The 20,668-nt window shown below is 38.2% G+C and overlaps 1 protein-coding gene across 1 annotated transcript; it reads left to right on the top strand.

Annotated features, from left to right (window-relative positions):
* Positions 1-300: 300 nt before the first annotated feature.
* ghrhrl (growth hormone releasing hormone receptor, like) lies at positions 301-20,399 on the top strand. The gene is made up of 13 exons (XM_069694630.1): positions 301-369; positions 9,679-9,784; positions 10,337-10,444; positions 10,903-10,994; positions 11,691-11,794; positions 13,215-13,347; positions 13,527-13,680; positions 14,957-15,017; positions 15,353-15,422; positions 15,736-15,827; positions 16,593-16,722; positions 17,876-17,917; positions 18,853-20,399. The coding sequence occupies exons 1-13, from the start codon at positions 316-318 to the stop codon at positions 18,952-18,954; spliced, it is 1,248 nt and encodes a 415-aa protein (XP_069550731.1). The 5' UTR covers positions 301-315; the 3' UTR covers positions 18,955-20,399.
* Positions 20,400-20,668: the final 269 nt, after the last annotated feature.

Raw genomic sequence — 20,668 nt, 5'->3', positions numbered from 1 at the left:
AAAAGAGCAGAGTGTGTTTTTATAATAGTGCAACGCATGGCTACTCACAGCTTAATCTCTATATTAAGTGTCTTGGCATGACTGTGAAGATATGTGTGAAGTTATTTCTCCACGTGCATTCCTTCGTGACAGTTCGGGATTAAGGCTTTTATTATGGTAGTACACACCGGAAGTTTCACATTTGTATTAATGCGTGCTTGACAAGAGTCGTATTTACACCTATAAAGAGAGAGCAGCAGCATCTCGTCCTGCTGGACTCAGGAAAGCGCTACGCTTGGACCGTTTGGACTGATCGTGGGATACTGAACCGACGGCATGTCCTGTCTCCACATCACAGGGGTGTTTCTCACTCTGTGTTTGGCTCCAGCGGTGAGTGATTTACTTTGACTACCTGTTTATGACAGAAAAAAACACAAGTAGATGACAACTTTGACAAGTATTCTGCCAGAAATAATCAGCTGAAAAGCAAAACATTTGGGACAACTATTTTTGAGAGATGATATTATTTTACAGATTTGTCTGCGGTACCTCAAAAAGAATCCAACCCACATGCAGACAGCTGAAACAGATGCATTTTCGTCTCCTTTAAAAAAAAAACAACAACAACTTTCTTATTATCTTGACCTGCATTTTATTAAACGTTTTTACTAGAACGTGCATTTTCATACATGAATACATATTGCATTAATGCAACACATGAAGTATCATCAGACTGATAACTTTGTAAAAACAGGAGCATTTCGTATTCTGAATTCATTTGTATTTTAAATGTTCAGCAATGCAGCCCCATTTATGGAAGCCATTCTAAGTTATTGTAGCCTATATATGTAGCCTACTATATATATATATTAATGACGTTGTTATATGTAAGTGTGCCCATCATAGGTTTTATGTGTAGCCACATTGATAAGGACAGTGTGTGTTTGTGTGTGTGTGTGTGTGTGTGTGTGTGTGTGTGTGTGTGTGTGTGTGTGTGCGTGCGTGCGTGCGTGTGTGTGTGTGTGTGTGTGTGTGTGTGTGTGTGCCTGCCTGCCTGCGTGCTTACGCATGTTTTTACGTGCAAATTCACATTTACACCTGTATGTGGATGAGTGTATTTGATTTGTTGCTGCATTGAATGTAAGCAGGCTCCTGGTTTAACAGATGGTCCTCTGAAAGAGTCACCTCTGTTGGAAACAGATTTTTTTTGATGGACACAATTGAGTCACAATTCCCTAGTGATTTGATCTTGAGCTGATTGATGATAAAATTGTGGTTAGTTTTGCTGTCGTGTACCTTTTGGAGCTGATACGTTTTGTTGTTGTTGTAGTTTTTTCTTTGGTTGAGTGAGATAGACCTTTTTTTCCCAGCAGGTGTGTGTTTCCTTCTTGTTCTTCCGTGGTGTAGTCGTTCTTACATCATAAATGGTGCAATATGCAATTACACAATTAAAAGACTATAGTCTGTTCTAAATATTATTTAAATACTGACACAGCTAAAGAAACTACATCCTGCAACAACTGTAGCAAGAAAGAAGCCATCATAAAGGACAAACTAAAGGTATGCGAGGCAAGAAAGACGGTTCATTCAACACTGTGATTTTCAGTACAGTGGGCCAATTGGTTATAACAGTACTTGCTATTGAGCTACACTATCATTTCTAACCTTACTTTCTATTAAATCAAATTTTCTGTGTGTACATTTTTTTTAAACTTTTGGTGCAAGTAGCTAGAAAAGGAAATCAGGTAGTACAGGTATGTTGCAAACTTGAGTGTGTAATGTGTTCATGCATTTAAATTGAAAATATGTAATTCTTTAAAATATGCATTTTTACATTGAAAAGAATAAATAGGCCAATAGGAAATATTAGGTTCATTTCATTTAAAAGTTTAAAATTGGAGTATTTTCAATCACACTACCTTATACACACATACACACCCACACACTATTAAAATCAGTTAGTGAAATGAATCGACTATTGTTTTCCAATAATATATTAATTATAGGATTCACATTATTGTAAAGCCGCTTTATTTACTCTCTATTAGGGCTGCAAATAACGATTGTTTTGATTACCACTAATTGGTCTTTAAAATGACAGTAAATGGAGAAAATGTCAAGTGTTTCCCAACGCAGCTGCTGAAAATATTTTGTCCTGACCAACAGTCTGCAATCAAAACTGTTTATCATCCCTTAGGACAAAAGGAATACAAAATATTCAGATTTAAGGAGCTGCAATCAGAATTTCTTTTCATTTTTTCATAAAAAATAAAATAAATAAACAATAAATTGTTCATCAAAACAGCTAGTTGGTAATTATTTTTCTGTTGATCAACTACTCAAATAATATTTGCAACTCCATTGTCTACATGTTGTAAAATTTGTTTTATCCAATCAGCTGTGAAGAGACAAGACAGGCAACAGAACCGTACAGGGGTATTCACATTCACATGCCGACATTCGTAACAGCTTTTTTTTTTTTTTTTATCAACAGCTTTTATGGGACTATTATTACATGACCCCCTCGCTGATTTGCATAGCGGAATAGAAATATCAGAAGCAGACAAACGGGTGGTGTGTGGTGATCAGCGTGGCAGAGAGAATGGGAACAGGGCAGACATTCATCACTGTGTACCTCTTCATTCTCTTTCACTGCTCAGGACTGCTGAGAATTGTAATGAACTAGCAATAACCTACACACACACACAAGCGTGTTTTAAAAGACAACACGATCACAAAAAACAAGACCAATGGAAGAACAATATAGTTTTCTAACTATTTAGATGTGATTAAAAGTTTGCACTTTAATCGTCATCTTAGAGAAAAACAACGACAAAAAAAATGGAAGATGAGGATTATCTAATTGTGGCTGCATGGTAAAAACTAAATTAGGACATCTATCTTACTCATTTTATGAGCTAAACCGGATTCACTTCACAAACAGTAGATGTACTGCTCAGTTATATATTTGTACTGTGTCATTTAAATGAATAGTTTGACATTTTGGAAAATATGCTTATTAATTTTCTGGACTAGAGTTAGATTGAAGAAGATTGATGCCACTCTCAAATCTGTGCGCTGAATATGAAAGTAAACAAATTCCTTTCCAGAGGTGTTTTGGGGAGGAATTTGTTTACTTTCTTGCCGAGAGTTATCGGAGTATAAAGCTGGAGTGGGGAAACAGTTAGCTCAGCTCAGCATAACGACAGTAATGAACACTTCCTATCAGTCCCATCATTCTTCCTCTCTGTGTCTGAACTTTAGCATCTGACCCTGTTTGTGCTCTTCCTCTGAATGAATGAACATGTTTTATATTTTTGTACGGCGCCGTAGTACCGTGGCAGCAGCGTAAAAGTGCACCTCATTTGTTATTGAAAATAGAAGGCAACATCTTATGGCCCCTCTTTGGGTAGTTAGTGAATAATGGGCTTCACCTCTCAGAGAACATTTGTGTGGAGTGGCCTTTGGCTTTGCATCATATTATCCAGATTTACACACTTCTCCTATTTCTGTTTTTGTCTCTTAAATGCAGCATATTGTCTCCTTTTATCCCATCATGCAGTTGAAATGTTTGTGCTTGTAACCACTCAGCCTTTATTTTCACTCTAGGCAAGACAAGGCAAGGCAAGTTTATTTGTATAGCACATTTCAACAACAAGGCAATTCAAAGTGCTTCACATAAAACCATTAAAAGCATCAAAACATCAGGCAAAAGAAAAGCACATTTAAAAACAATTAAGAACATTGATCGAAACATTAAAAACAGTCATTAAAACATAAAAAAAAAGCTAAAAATAGAATAAAAGTTGCAGTGCAGTTTAAGAAATAAAATACGGTAGTAAAATGCTGAAATGCAGGAAATTGATCATCATCCTTGAATCTGGTTCAATTAAAGGCCTGACTGGAAGACATCAAAACAGTTATTTACAGCCAAGAAGTTATTCAGCTGTTGAAAAACCACCTTTTCAATATTTTACTTAAAAATGGGAGGTTTGATATTGGCCTGTAATATTTCATTATTGCGGTGTCTAAATTAGCTTTTTTTAGGAGTGGTTTGATAACTGCAGTTTTTAGGGCCTGTGGGAAGACACCTGAGAGAAGGGATGAGTTTACAATTTGTAAAACATCAAGAAAATGGGTGTTGGTATAATATCCAAGCTGCAGGAAGAGGACTTCAGATTTTGTATAATGTCTTCCAGACTTCCACGGTTGATTGAATGAAATTGTGCCATGATATTTGAGTGGATATTATTTAGAGACGGGGACAACACATCTTGTGGTTAGTGTGGAGGCACTGATTGCCTGTCTAATTTTCTGAATTTTGTCAGTAAAAAAGAGGCAAATTGATTGCAGGCCCAAGTGGATCGGAGCTCAGCAGCTACTGACACTGGAGGGTTTGTTAGCCTGTCGACGGTAGAAAATAAGGCGCGTGTATTGTTATTGTTTTTGGTTATGATGTCAGAGAAAAAGGACTGCCTTGCATTTCTCAGTTCCAAATTATAATTGCGAAGTCTTTCTTTATAGATGTCACAGTGAACCTGGAGATTTATTTTCGCCACCTGCATATAGCTTTTCAAACACTCTCTTTTCTCTATTCTGACCAGCGTGGCATTTCTCCAAGGAGATTACCAGAGACAACCTTGACTTTAGTGGGTACAATAGCATCAATAACATTTTTAACTTTAGAATTGAAGCCATCTACAAGCTCATTGACTGAGATGCCAGAGGGGGCTGGTGTGGAGGAGAACCTCTGAGTAAATAGTTCACTGGTGTTTTCAGAGATGTAACACTTTGTCACAACCTCGGTTTGGACATTTGTGTGCAAGGAGATTGAACTCTCATAGAAAACACAGAAATGATCGGAGAGTGCAACATCAGTCACAGCAACCTTGGAGATGTTTAGACCTTTGGTGATGATGAGGTCCAGAGTGTGTCCTCTGTTGTGGGTGGGTCCTATCACATGCTGAGTGAGATCATAGTTATCAAGGACACCACATAGTTCTATAGACCCTCTGTCCTGGGGATTATCAACATGGATATTAAAATCACCAACAATAACAACACAGTCAAAATCAATACAGATTATAGACAGCAGCTCAGTAAACTCGTCAAAGAAGGTTGCACAGTATTTCAGTGGTCTGTAGATGCTTAGGAATAAAGCTCGAGAGGAATTCAGAGCCACATATTCAAAAGAAGTCAAATGACTAAAGGACATCTGCTTGCATTGAAGAGAATCGTTAAAGATGCTGTAAAGTAGAAATGAAAATGAGTTTTAAGTTCATTACACCACAGAAGTATGGGTTATTAACTACCCATCCAAATTTGAATAAAAAAAAGACAGACAAGTTTGTTAAAGTAGGCTTTGAAATCGTGAGAAAATCATTAGTCTTCTCTGCTCTGAGACTGTGGGGGCGTGGCCTGAAGGAGCTGAAGCTCCGCCCACTCACTGGAAGTTGTTCAGTGTTCTGTATGACAGTCTTGTGGCTGCAGTTCTTTTCCCCACTAAGCGGTCCGTCTGACATCCAACCTCTCGGTGACTTCATGCATGATGTCCCACTGGTCCTCTGTCTCTCTGGTGGATGGAGCAGCCTGCTTTGGGAAAACAGAATAAAATTAGAATTTATTTGTCCAATGAGTGAAACATACAGATGCATATAAATCCAGCTTGTCCCCCCTGAGCTGTAACACAGGAGTAAAACTGGACACCAGAGACAGCAGACAGTGAGCTCTCCAACTACTTCTAACGTAGCTGCATTACAATAGTGGAGATAATAAGAGCGGAGGAGTTGATTTAGTTCTGTAACTGCAACATGCACAACGCTGCATTACATCACATGTCAATTCATTATATCACGTCAATTCAAACTTTGAACCTGCTCAGGTCGAGCCGAAAGTCTTTCTCTTCCAACTGATGTCCCTCCACCTCCACCACCACCTCCACCTGCTCTCTGCAGCCTCCTCCACATGTAGTCGGGCTCGTTTATCCAGACCGGTACCGGTACATGTAACCGAGAGGGTCGGTGATTGTAATGTTACACCGGACTACAAAAACAACAACCCTCATTAATCGGGAAGACTAGATCTCCTCTGGTCCATGTTTACCATCACCCTGACATGTAAAATACAGAGTTACATATATTATAGTTCCTTATCGGAGCTTTATTGAGACGCATAAAACAATCTGCGGTTATCGGAGCATTTTCCTCTGAACTCTGCTCGGCTACGAGCTCAATAGAAGATAATTAGCACATTAAATACCATTTCATGAAAATACTGTTATTCTACACCGAGTAAAATCACGTTAGCGGTTTGCACCGTGGGCTAAATGTAACAGTTACCTCTGGAAAAGTTATCTTGTATAATTATAACAAGCACAGAACTTACGCTGAGTGGTGAACCGGCGGCGGCGGGCGGACACTCGGTGGACACTCGGCTTTTTTTTGCTTTACAGCATCTTTAAATAAAATAGCAACTCCACCTCCTTTCTTATGCGCTCTTGTTTCACTCATGAAACTGAAGTTGTGAGGTGTTGATTCAATAAGAATCTTGGTCTAACCAAGTTTCAGTTAAAAACAAAAAATCAAGTTTGTGCCTAACAATAAAATCATTGATTAAAAACGTTTTCCCTGACAGAGACCTGACATTTAATAAAGCTAAGTTTAATGTGTTTAAAGCTTTATTTGCCCAATTTATTTGGACAGGCTGTGGCTGATGAGGAATGAATGTTAAGTTTGATAACTTTGCAGATTTATTATTGTTTCTTCGCAGTCTCACTTTTCTTTTTCTATAAACTGTCAGGACAGGAACTGAGAAGGCTGGCTGCATACGGGGCCCTGACTTTTCCTGGAGAGAATCATTGGTATCATTAGCCTTGAAGCCTGGACCCAGAAGATATCAATTATTGTCTTTATCAGGTAGGGGAGACAGAGGATGGTTGTGGATCCGTAGTGGAGGTGGGGGAGGGGCAGGGCGCTTTAACTTCGCCGATTGAGTCAAAACTGGCTGTGGACTTAAAGCCAGTGGCGGAGGTGGAGCTCGACGTGGAGGCGGAGCTGGACGTCGAAGAGGGTTTATAGGAGAGAAAATGGGAGTGAGTTTGGTTCCAGCAGTGACCAGTTCTTTCATGTGGTCAGTGAACTCCAGGAGGTGGGGGGGCCTCGACCCCACTCTATTCCTCATCTTTTGATCTTTTGCTATTCAAAGTGTGTCTCCTCTAACCTGCATATTCTTATATAGCAAAACATCATCCCATTGCATGGAAACGACATGCATGACTCACCTGACATGCAGTGTGCCATTTAGCTGGTAGTCTTGGTCATCATATAGTATCAGTGGATAGATTATTCTACAATGATAATAGCTGTTAACTCAGTGATTAAACAATAATTTAGAGTTACACTAACCCAGTTTAGCAGAGAATAAGGTGCCACTGTCCTACCTTGAAGAACTCCACACCACAAACTCTTATTTGCTGAATTTAATGTTTCTGCAGGAGTTTCCCAATAGCACCTCACCATATCATTATTTTAGAACCAAAGAGGACTGGCTGGGATTTGTTCAGGTTGTTTCCAGCATGTCCCTTCCTCATTGGCGGAGGGAGAATTCTTACATTCGGGACAGACTAGTGTCATGTATGATGTTTATTCTGTTCTGCTAAAATGGTTTGTTATTGTGCATGAACAGAAGCTCTGGCTTTTTTCTAAAAAACATCTGCTATTGTGCATGTGTGTGTGTGTGTGTGTGTGTGTGTGTGTGTGTGTGTGTGTGTGTGTGTGTGTGTGTGTGTGTGTGTGTGTGTGTGTGTGTGTGTGTGTGTGTGTGTGTGTGTGTGTGTGTGTGTGTGTGTGTGTGCGTGTGTGAATGTGTGTGATGCATGGCGAACACATTGACAGTTACAAAATGAGGGGACGGGGCTGGGGTGAGGAAATTGCAGTCTCAAAATTACTTAGTGTGTGAAAAAAAAATTCAAAACATACTCTATATTTTGAGTAATTTTAGAAATGGAAGGGCATGATGATAATATGCCTCCTTTTTTACCTCTCTTTTTTTACTTTTCATCCTTTTGTCTTGTTTTTGCCAGCGTGTGCTCTGATTCTGTTTAGCACGCACACACACGTTTGTATAGCTATCTTTGTGAGGACATTCATTGACATAATACATTCCTCGCCTTAATCCTAACCATCAAAAATAAATGCCTATTCTAATTCAAACCTGAACCTTAAAACCAAGTCTTAACCCTCAAACAGCCCTTTAAAACAGTGAAAGACAGTGAGGACTAGCTAAATGGTTGTCATGCCAATGGTGCTTATAAATATAGTTGTACACACACCGCTGTCCTTCTTCAAATCATCAAGGCCCTTATAGAGAAATACCTTATGCTTATTGAATGTAGGAAAATTAACCCTCCTCCATCTGTAATACCGTTAATGTACATTATAACGTTTTTTTCTTTTATGCTGCACATAATGAGTGAACGAAAGCAAATTATGTTTCTTTCCAAATTAGTAACAGGATGAACAATAAACTGGGGCCACAGTAATTAACATAAATGAATCTTCTCCAGCAAGTGTTTCAGTGGCCTGAAGTGTCACATGAAACTGTATATACAGCGTGGCTGGAGACACCAAAGTATAATTCATTGCCTAACCCTATACTACATAATTAATGCACACAAAATACACAAATGTTTATACATTTTCATAGCGCCAATACTTGACCTTTTGACCTCTTAGCATTTTTTCTTATCTTTTATAAATAGTATATCTATTTTTCACTGGGACAGACTGAGCAAAGGGAGGATCACTACAACACAAATCTACTCTCTCATACTGTCAACAAAAATATAAATGCAGCACTTGTTTTCGCTCCAATTTTTCATCAGATGAAGTAAAACATCTAAGATGTCTTGTATATGCACTCAAAGAGTTTACTTCTCTTTTATTCTGTTCACAAAATTGTTAAAATTCCCAAGGGGGTGGATTATCTTGACAAAGGTGAAGTGCTCACTAACACGATCATCAGAAAAATAAACCTTTTGTGTGCCTATAGAAGACATTTTAAATCTGTTACTTTATGGAAAACGGGAGCAAAAACTAGTATTGCGTCTATATTTTTGTTGAGTGTAATTTAGAGTCGTTACACTCCAGTCCTCTCCTCCTCCATCCACACTCTTCCTACAATGCCCTCCTTACGTCAGCCCTTTACCTTCTCAGAAACAAGATATTCTTATTTGTTTCAGTCGAACATCAATGTCAGACCCAAGTAAAATGCAAACCCAGTTACTGTGTTTTTATTTGGCATCAAGAAACCAAGGAGGGTGAGCTAGTGGTAGACAAACAGGAGAACCTCAGAGCGGTGTTAAATGGATGGAGCTGGAGTACAGAGTAATTAAAGGCCCAGAAAATCATTTAGAGCCTTAACGACAAACTCATTCATTAAATTTTCTTACTTCCCCTTTATACTGAAAGATCATTTTGCTTAATGCCACCAAAATTACCCAGGGCGTTTTGCCAAAAGGTCACAGCGGGAAAGCAAAATGAATCACTGCCTTTTAAAAACAGACATTCCTTTTTTTTCATACACATGGAAATATAATTACAGTCAAAGTGATCAGAGTCCTCAGCTTGTATGTCTAATAGACAAAACACTTTCTCCCTTTTCTTCGTTCTTGCCTTGTTTCCTACTTTCTCCTACTTTTAGGCTTTATCGAGTCTGCACCCTGAGTGTGAGTACATATTTCAGCTGGAGAAAGAGGAACATCACTGTCTCCAGTACATTGCTGAGCAGGGAAACAGAAGCACAGAAGGTGAGTTTTTCTTTTTCAAATCAACCATCCTGTTCTCACAGCAGCAGCAGCACCTCATATCAATTCATGAGTATGAAATATACTACCAATGTCTCACATTAAGTAGAAGAGCCTGAGCTAGAAAAAAATGCTTCACAGAAAAGTCATCAGTTGTCGAGGAAGCTTCTTGATGGCATCCTAACTGCAGAATGGAAACACAGTGGGGGATCTGTCAGTGTGATGCATCTATAGATGAGACTATTAAGGAAGGTTACATAAGAATTTATGTGTGTTAAACTATCTGAAGATGAAGGTCTTGGTTGAAGAGCTACAGTACTTCATTATTTCATTTCTAATATAATGTACACAGAGATGGGTGTTATAGTTTGAAGGATTCTGTATTGTTCACGATGTGCACCATTTACCCACATTCTCTCTCCATTAATGTATATTTTAACTGTGTATTTCAGATGGTTGTGTATGATTTATGGAAACTCGTTCTTTCTCTGTGATAAACTACTCCAATACTCACATTTTATGACCTTCTTTTCCATTTAAACCTTTTCTAAAAAGGTTGCCGGCCATTCTGGGATGCCGTCAGCTGCTGGCCTCCTGCTGTCACTGGGGAAACTGTCTACAGACCTTGTCCTACAGTCTTTTCCCTCTTCAAAAACAGCACAGGTAAGATCACAGTGAAAGTGGACAAAATTATTATTCAACTGAAGTTAAAGTGTATTTTTGATCCTGATGAGTTCATTAAATGTGTCTATTAATTTTTTCATTCAGTCATTAATTTGGTCATTTGGTTGTATTGTGAATCAGACTCTGAATCAGACTCCAGTCTCAGTGCGCGGGCTTGCCAGACTGTCACAGGAGACTGTAATCCAATTAGCTTTTTTTCTAACAAATAAATGAGTAGGAGCAATGTCAGTGCTAAATTTAATGACAGTCCATCCCATTATTGTTGAAACATTTTAGCCTCAACCAAAGGGCTGGAACAAAACTTACAGAAAGCCAGCGTACAGCTAAATGAGAAACGTTTTCACTTGGATGTATTCCTCCATTGATCGTGATTCTAAACCAAAGCAAATCTCTGCATGACACAGATGACTTCTAGATCTCTTGACCTTTCTCCTCAGGGTCAGTGAGCCGAAACTGCACGAGTGGAGGCTGGTCAAGGCCCTTCCCACCGTACCACATTGCCTGTAACGTGGATGATGATATTCCTGAGGTAAGAGTTCCTAGGGTGAGGCAGATAAAGAGGTCAGACTGAAGAATAAAAGACTGAGAAGTCAGGGAGTAAATTTGAAACAGGAGGACAAACAGCAGGAGCAAGCAGACAACCAATAGAGAGAGGGAAACAAACCGACAGGAACAGGAGGAAAAAACCCACCTGTTTCAACTGCAGAAAACAACACACCAAGGAGATAATTCAGAAAAGGAAAATACACCATGTTTTAAGAGGTGCTTATTAGCTGCCTCCTGAGAACAGAAAAGAAAATGTATTCACACAGGTGCCTCATGAAAATATTTGGCCAGGCAGGTAGTGAATTGAAAGTCAGCCATAAGGTAATTGCTGAAATTATCGTCTCACAAAGAAAGAATGGTGCTTAATCTTAGTTTTTGGTGTACACTGTATAAAAAAAAACATTAATTCCAAGTTCTGATGTTGCTGTAATCAAGAAGCTTTTTCCTAGACTTGATTCAGTCGGCTGCTCTGCCCAGTCTTACTGCCATTAAACCGAACTCAAAATATGTAAAAAAAAGCTTTTTTTGCAGTTATTCCACATTCATCTCTTCAATGCATTTGAGTCACCAGCTCGCTGTAATTTTGCCTCATTTTGAGACATTACTTTCATTTTGAAGTAATTGATATTTAGGTATAATGTCCTTCCATACAAAATCGTCTTTCTTGTCTTGCTTCCAGACAGAGGAGTCGTACTATGTCACAGTGAAGCTCATATATACCATCGGCTACAGCATCTCTCTCGCGGTGCTGACTGTTGCCGTGTCGATCCTGTTGCTCTTCAGGTATGAACAGATCAGAGGTTGTATTCACAAACTGTCTGAAAATCCTCTCAGAGAGCTCCTAACTTTGGCTAAACAAATTCTAGCTAGGAAAAGGTTGCATTGCCATCAGGAACCAACATGTTTACGCGGTTGGCGCTGTCGCACACATCAGCTGCCTTCGTCTGCTTTATGTGCAGACTATCTTTTATCTCAGTGAGGAGGTGTGGTTGACAGTGTTGCTCGGTATGACATCCATTTAATAGGTGTGATTGGTAGATTTTTTTTTTTTTGTGTTAAAGGGCACGGAGTGGACAGTAACATCCAGTGGAAATGAAATGAACTGCGTCCCAATATGAGACTGTGAAAGCACTGGTTTTGTTTGTGTGCTCACACTGCTGGTGGCAGGTTGCAACAAACCCGAGTCGTCCCTGCTGCATTGTTGAGTTTTTCCACTTGCCAAATATCTTAGTGCTGTGATCACTTTCTTCTCTGCAGTTATTGTGTTGAGAGTCCCTGCACGATCAAATTTCATTAACGCACTGTCATTCAGCATTTGAAGAATATTTCTTCAAACTCTTTCTGCAATTTTCTCCTCTGCGTAAGACATTTTTCAGTCTCTTAAAAGTCATCCGTCCTGCTGCTGATTATTTTTCACCTCCGGAGGTCTTTTAAGGGCTGACATTTTTTGTGAATAACTTTTATCTTTACCAGGATCTAATCTTAACTGTGAGGGTTACTTCTTAGAAAACGTCATAATTCAAAGGACGTCCTTAGATGCTCGTCACTCAGAGCTACTGTTTCTACCAGGAAGCTTTATGAATATAACCCTTCATTGTTATTCACCTGCTTAAGATCAGCTCGTTAAATTCCTGTTGTCACAAAGTCTGTCAGTCAAAAGCTCTCTATTTTACTGATTAGTTACTGTTAGTGGAGCTAACAGGCCCTGTGGTGACCTTAGCAAGTGATGGACACAATATCAAGGGGTCCGCTTCAAAGTCTCTCATCCAGTGCTTTGGTTCACTGAATTAAACGAAGCGGTCTGAAGCAACCAGCTGTTTTATAAATGTGTTTTATAAATTTAGTCTGACTGGTTCAAAACCACCTAACGAATGACTCAACAGCACCGTGACTTCCATCTCTCGCATACTCTTGTTTATGCTGTTTGCTCTTCATATGCTTTATATTTTTAATGATTTTCTTTTCTTGTTAATTGATCAAAACATGGAAACCAAGGCATTACAGCTATTAAATGGGTAAAGATGTGTTGTAAAGCAGACTTGTCATCTAGGTTAGGTTAAACAAACTGTCTGCCTTTGTAGTTATAACTTGTACAACAGGAAAGCCCAGAGAGTAATATCCTGTTTTTATATTTATTGTGCCGGGTACAACACAACTGTATATATTTATTAAGTGTGTTTTGCCTTTTTTTTTTCTTCAACAGGAAGCTGCGCTGTGCCAGGAACTTCATTCACATCCAGCTGTTTGTTACTTTCATCCTAAAAGCCGTGGCGGTGTTTGTAAAGGACGCTACTCTGTTCTCAAGTGCTGACACAAACCACTGTACCCTTTCCACAGTAAGATAATTACACTCCAGACAAGAGGCTCTTGGTTCAATTAAGGAGTTCCTCTGGGCAGATTTCCCTGTTCTCATGTTTATGCATCATCACATCTTCCTTGTGCACCTCCTCCCACATGAATCACCCCTTGAAGTTTACCCTCTGTACTTCTTTTCCTTCCTGTTTTCTCTGTCCAGTTTGCCTGTAAGGCCTCTGTGGTCTTCTGTCACTACTGTGTCATGACAAACTTTTTTTGGCTCCTGGTGGAGGCGCTCTACCTCAATTCCCTGCTGCTCTCCTCTTTCTATCACAGCCGCCGTTGCCTCTGGGGCTTCAGCCTGCTGGGATGGGGTGAGAACCTAAACATGCAGTTTACCAGAATCTGGCTGCAGAGCCATTTGAAGGGCTTGGCTGTTATATGAGATATCCCACATTTTAAACATTTACATAATATTTATTCTTACAAAATGAAAAATAAAGTATGGTTTTGGTTAAATATTACACGCAAGAATTACAAATAGACAGAGTCAATTATATCATTACTTCTAGTCCGTAGTTACTTCTAGTAATTTAAAACATTTTATGTGGCAATTAATAACACTAATATCAGCAAGTATAGGAGTTGATAAATTGACTGAGAAGTGCACTCAAATCTGCATTGGTTTACAGTATGTTGGCACTGATATTTGTTGTGTTTATTATGTGCAGAATGAGTATCGGCTTTTTTAAGCTTAGAAATATATATATATATATATTTTTTTTATTTTTTTATTTATTTTTTTTAGCAATAATCCTATAATTTGATGCCCTGGAGACTCTTTTTTGATTGCATAAATACTGTTACTTTGTGATTTGTAAGCTCCAGTCCATCAAACTCGTACATGGTTTGGAGCATAACTCCACTTTGGAAACTATCTGCCCGTTTTTGAATTGACATACAAACGTTTCTAAAGTTTTTCAGTCTACAAATATAGCATACTGAGCTGAAAGTGGATTTCTTTTAATATGCAATTCCTCAGTTTTAAAGTATTTTTCTTCATTTGAGGCTTATCAAAGTTCTCTGATTAAAAAAAGGTTTGCAGCAGTCCTCAAGGACAAAAAGAAACAGACAGACTGCCATAGGTCAACATCTCCAACTTATTATTTTAACAGCTAAAAACGTTCCTGGCTCAGTGGGATCCACAACAAACAAACCGAATGAAAGTTTGCATCCCTGTGGCAGCCTCCACTAATGTTCTTCATTATGTTTGTGGGTCAACTGTTTTTTTCCCCACAAAGATCAAGTGAATTTCTCAAGATCTCAATGTGTAGATTTAAATGAAAAGGCTCATTGCAAACAGCAGTGTAATTACAATGAGTGATCAGTAATTTGTGTAAGGCAAAGAACTGATGAGAATCTGTCCATACTGCAGTGAACAGACTGTACATACTGTACATTTAGTGCATTAAGCCTTTAATTTTATCATTTTACTTTCAGTTCTTGCTGCATAGATCAGTGCAGATATTTGAAAAGTTCATAATCAGCCATCAGGTTCCCACACGCTTAAATGTCTAATAATGAGTCAACCATCTCAGTGTGTTGATCTCATCTCTCTGACATCAGTTTTGTCTTTGTACCTGACTGCAGGTGTACCTGTGCTCTTCATAATCTTGTGGATCGGATCCAGGGTGTATTTTGAGGACACAGGGTTTGTATTATCTACCCTTACCTCGTCCACCACAATCACCATTATTTCTCATATACACTTCAATCAAAAGTTAGAGCCATTGTGAAGCACTATAGTATGTTAGAAAATGATGTTATGATCCACATTATCGGTTTTTAATGAAAAAATAAATAAATACTTTGAAGAATATAAATGTAATTTTTTTTTCTAAACTAAACCTTCTAACTACATTTTTACTTTGTACTTAGCACTATTTGTTCCTTGTTAGATTATTTGATTTCACTTAAGTCATTATGCTGGGAGAAAACGTCTGCAAACTGACTGCAGTGCACATTTCAAAATGTTTTCTTATGCAGATGTTGGGACATCAACGAGGACTCACCTTATTGGTGGATCATCAAGGGACCGATCGTCGTCTCTATAGCGGTAACCGCTCCCATTGTGCTGAAACAAAAAAGATGATGGACTGTTAATAATGCACCCAGCATTACATTACAGATTGTTATGCAGATGGTTCATTTACCTTTTTTTTTTTTTTTTTTTTTTTTTTAAGAGATGGTCTCTGAGAAAGGAATGCTCTCACACTAGTCCAACTCTATTACACACCTGGCGGCCCATATTGTTGCCTTGACATTCAATTCATGTAGTTGTAAGCTACATTTGGTAAAGTACCTGTGAAGGCTTTATCCCATTCAAGTGGAACTTCTTGTTTTTGCATTCTTGCTTTTTCCATCAACAGGTGAATTTTATGCTCTTCATGAATATCATCAGGATCCTGATACAGAAGCTCAATCCTCGGCTGATCCAGTTCAATAACTCCTCTCAGTACAGGTAATCCTTTCGCTGCAGACACATGAACTCAACAGTGATACAGTATCTTATTCATTACTGCATTTGAATACAAACAGAAATGAACATTTGTAAGCATTCTTTAGATCTGAGATTTGTTTTTAACAGATTTAGCTTTCATCTTTACTTGACACAGGTCTTGTATTTTCAAAGTCGCATCTGTGTGACTTGTTTTTCTTTTTAGATGATAGACACATTTTCAAATACTGTTTCCCTCTTTGATACTTCTGATAAGTCAACACTTTGATGTTGGGAAATACACTAGTTGTGCAGAAACTTTTGATGCACTACAACAGGCAATGCATAATTCATTCAGTCACTGCTGAACCTACAAACCAAGAGGCTAATCAGAGTTTTTAATTGAAATAGGTTCACTAATTGTCTTAAGATGCTCAGGCACATCACGTACATATAGAGCTCATTAAAAACATACCAAAGGTCGGTTAAGTGATGCTTGACTTAATTACACCAGCCAGGTTAATATGCTCTCTTATACATACAAATATTACCTCTACCTGACATTTTAATAGCCTCATTTTGAGTCATGCACCTGCTAAAACCTTTTCCACTCCTAAACAAAATCTGCATGTACACGCACACACACATATCCTCTTGATTGACTTCTGATAATCAGTGTGCGTGCCTGCATGATGCAATCAGGAGCAACATTCAGATGAGCTATGTACTAACAAACTTCCTCAGGTAACCTAACCTCCCGCATGTTTTTTCTTTGCTTCTGTGCAACAGACGTCTGACTAAGTCCACCCTCCTCCTCATCCCTTTGTTCGGTACTCACTACATGTTCTTCAATTTTCTGCCCGACTACTTCAATGTGACCCTGCGCCTCTGTATCGAGCTCTGCATGGGATCCTTCCAGGTACACACATGGACTGTATGATCACTCAATATCCCGACAACATCATATTGTACATGCTGTGCTCACATCCAGAATCAAATCTCTTTAGTATCTTCTATTCAACCGTTGTGTGAACTTGTTTCATTTCCTGTCTGCACAATATAGGAGTGAATCGTTCCTTTAAAAAAAGAAAAAGCATTTCATTTCGACGGCTTGTTGTATAGATTCATTTTTCACGTTCGTAGCTTATAAATTAAAGTCAGTCAGGTAAATGAATTTGCTCTGCTTTACTTTTTTACATGAAATATACACTGAAAGTAGCTTTTACTGTGTGCATGCTGCTTTGCCTCAGCAGCAGCCTGGTATTACTAGACCCAAATTCACTGGGTGAACATATGAATATGGCCATAATCCAGTCATTCCCTGTTGTTGCATCCTTGATTGTAGACCTCGGTTGATTTTTAAACTACTGGAGTCAATTTAAACCAATCAGCATGGGAATTCAAACAAGAGAACCAATCAATAAAAAAGGCTCAAAATCTGAGCCCGTACTGGCAAATGAATGAAGCCTGCGTAGACATAGACAGAAGGGATTCCTGCGCAGAGGAAAAATGGAAAGTAACAAAATAAATGGTATATTCTACATTTAAGCTTCTTATTGAAAATAATATATTTAGATGTAACCCCTTTATAATCACCAGCATTTTGAATAGTGGCAAAATGTAATTTAACTACATATTTTTTCTCAGTAAATGTAACTGATTCTAATTACAAATGTAATTTAATACATGTAACCAGTTACTCTGCTACACTGCTTGTTATCATAGTGCCTAAGGAGCTGCAACAGATCTGTTCATAAAAGAGGTGTAACTGCTAAGACCCATTTTATTCTGCATTTTTTTTAAATAAGGATAAAAGGAAGGGCAGCAGAGTTCACAGCTTTGTCTTTTAATCATACACAACTCCCATCAGTGTATTATCGAGATATAAAAAACAAACCATCTATTAATTACTCCACTCTAATTTCCCGACTGTGTGTGTGAAACGTATTCTCATCCTTCAAGCATTCAGCTCACATTTGTTCTGCCATTTATGCTCAAAATCGTCACATGAGCAAACTTTTATAAATGTGGGCTGGTCCTGAATATTAATGTTGAAACCATATCTTTTACAGGGGCTTCTTGTGGCAATCCTTTATTGCTTTCTTAATCAAGAGGTCAGTGAAGCTGCAGCACTCTCAAGCTTTTACTATATTCAACAAATCACCTAGAATTTATGAACCTGCACAGCCAGCTCATATGCCAGCGAGAGGTGAGACTGGTTTAGCGTTGTCAGAGCTCAAAATGCAAAGTCATTTCCCACCTCTCTGCCCCTCACTGCGTGAACTAAGGACCCAGAGCACTTGTGTAACCAACAAGATTAATGTGAGGCCAAAACTAGTCTGTGTTTAACACTCACTGTGCAATAACTCAAAACCTATACGCTCATGTGTTTTAGGACCACACTAATACTTACACTGAATGAATATACACGACAACATTAAATAAAAAAAGATGTTCAGCAAGGAGAACACATAATGGAATAATGTGTGTAGGTTTTATGAATCAAGACTGAACTGGAGTATTTTTGGTCTGATTTTTAAAATACTTTAAAGTGGCTGTTAAATAGTTTGAGATTTTGGAAATATGCTCTTGCTCAGTGTTAGATGCTCTTAAGAAGATAGATACCACTCTGTGTGTCTGTTAAATACAATGCTACAGCTACTCATTTTAGTTTAGATTAGGTAGCCTGACTCTGTTTATAAGTAAAGGCTCCTCTAAAACTCACAGATTAACACAATTCTATCTTTTTTAAGCTCCTTAAAAATCTGAAGTGTTCAATTTCCAGGCCAGGTGTTTCCCCATCTTTGTTGCTCAATTATTTTAACAGATTAAGATATGAGATGGATTTTCTGATCTAATTTTCATAAAAAGCTAATATTTTCCTAAATGTAAAACAGAAGTAGCTATGAGTATGTATATGCAGTGTTTTACAAACATATGATTTACATTTTTATTTTTTTTTATTTTAATGAAAAAAACAAATAATTAAAAAAATAAATGTCACACGAGTTATGGCATCAGATTATTTGTGTATGTGTTTGTTCATCAGGTCCAGAAAGAGGTCCACATGCAGTGGTTGAGGTGGCAGGAGAGGAGCTATGGAGTCGTGCCTCCTGCTGCAAAGGGTAGCCAGATGGACACCCCCTTCTAGTGACCTCACATCCTCCTGTACGACCTCCGTTAGCTGAACACTCACGGGTGACTGCCTCTGTTCACATCCTTGTCTCTAATGAGCTGCACAGCATACACAATAACGGTGGTTGTGGACCATGTATCATCAAGCCTGAGAGTATGTAAGTCATTCCAAACTGTATGACAGACTGTCTGTTTCACTGGCTGCACTCCTTCAGCCAAACTGAGGTGAACTTTCTAAAGGAGAATGAATCTGAAACCCCCCTGAGCATTTTACACACACACACACACACACACACACACACACACACACACACACACACACACACACACACACACACACACACACACACCCACGCGCACATGCATCATAAAAGACAGCTCCTGCCAATTTTCATATGCATTTCCCAAAGAGCAGATTTAAAAAAAAATGTTTAGATAAAGTTCACCGGTCAAATTAAAGAATGATCATTTAGCTGAGCTGGAAAATTAGTCAAACAATTACATAACCATAAATTAGCAAGTACCATATTTCATTGGATTTTGTTTTGAACCAGCAAAACTGCACATTTCGGTGTCACATTCTAATGCCCTCACTATATGTAAATGCTCAAGTAATACACAATGTATCAAAATGTTATTGCATTTATCACCAGTTCTGTAGTGACGTCTGTTGAACATCTGATATGTCTGACTTTATCTAATGAAGCTGTAGACTAATTAATGACTTTTATAGTGATCATTGGTTTTTCTAATATTGTATTTCATAATTCATGTCTCAGACTGTGTTGATCGTCATCACTTGTTTTGCACACATGGAGAGCCTTTGTATATAGGTTGATGCTATCTTGTGGTTTTTCAATTTCCTGAACTTTTTATTTTTTTTATTTACCCAGGTTTTTGTTTGTTTGTTTGTTTGTTTTAAAATGAAAACCCCCACGCACTTGAGCCTAAATAGCACATGATTGAAGTGCACTATACTGTATACTTTGAAGGTTTGAGCCGATGCAGGGAGATTTGTTCCATCGTGTCACCAATGTGAAAGAAATCTCTGCGTCACCATGACCATCTATTATTCAGCACGGGAAGGTAAAACATGTCTTTATTGTGGTTATAATGCTAAATTATTTCAATATTAATGTTTAATTATATATGTTACATTTTCTTACAGTATTTTCAACTGGACACGATTTCAATAATTATTAAATATTTTTTAGATCTCCATTTTGTGAGAAATAACCCGACAGAACTTCTTCATCAAAATAAAATGTTGTAACACTGAGTTAGTGTTTAGATCTGCACCCTCTAGGACCTGCATAATATACTGTAGTCAAGTTTATTTTATGTAAATTAACTGAATGTATAAACTAGTCAATATCAGAATGTAGTTTTACAGTTACCTTTGTTGCTTTTGTCCTGCCTCTTTCTGTGATGTTTTAATGCCTTTGTATAATATCAGGCACCGGCGAGTTAAAGCATATACCGTTTTACTGTTGGCTTATGGCTCTCTGCTGCAACCTCTCTGACGAGGGAACGATAACATCAGCTGGCAGCTACAAGATGTTAAAACAGTGATAGAAGTGAAGACATGAAAGTCAGTGTAGCTACAAGTAATTCAGACACACTCTTGATACAATATATGTTGATACTGGATTCATGAAGTATTATTAGGGCAGAAACACTGTTTTTAACTTTAATGTTGATGAAGCTCTGTCATTCATAAAAACTGTGTA

The sequence above is a fragment of the Brachyistius frenatus genome, unplaced genomic scaffold, assembly GCF_029030835.1.
Source record: "Brachyistius frenatus isolate BFR_SWC_R1_liver_20210118 unplaced genomic scaffold, ASM2903083v1 Contig_18, whole genome shotgun sequence".
NCBI lineage: Eukaryota > Metazoa > Chordata > Actinopteri > Embiotocidae > Brachyistius > Brachyistius frenatus.
The sequence above is the reverse complement of the archived record's forward strand: the minus strand, read 5'-3'. Positions and strand labels throughout refer to the sequence as shown.

What these genes read in the sequence shown, in the direction of transcription:
- ghrhrl (XM_069694630.1), top strand. Translation starts at nt 316, where the DNA reads ATGTCCTGTCTCCACATCACAGGGGTGTTTCTCACTCTGTGTTTGGCT. An exon ending in CTTCAGCCTGCTGGGATGGG is followed by an intron (nt 13,681 to 14,956) that starts GTGAGAACCTAA and finishes ACCTGACTGCAG; the next exon opens with GTGTACCTGTGCTCTTCATA. An exon ending in GTGTATTTTGAGGACACAGG is followed by an intron (nt 15,018 to 15,352) that starts GTTTGTATTATC and finishes TTTCTTATGCAG; the next exon opens with ATGTTGGGACATCAACGAGG.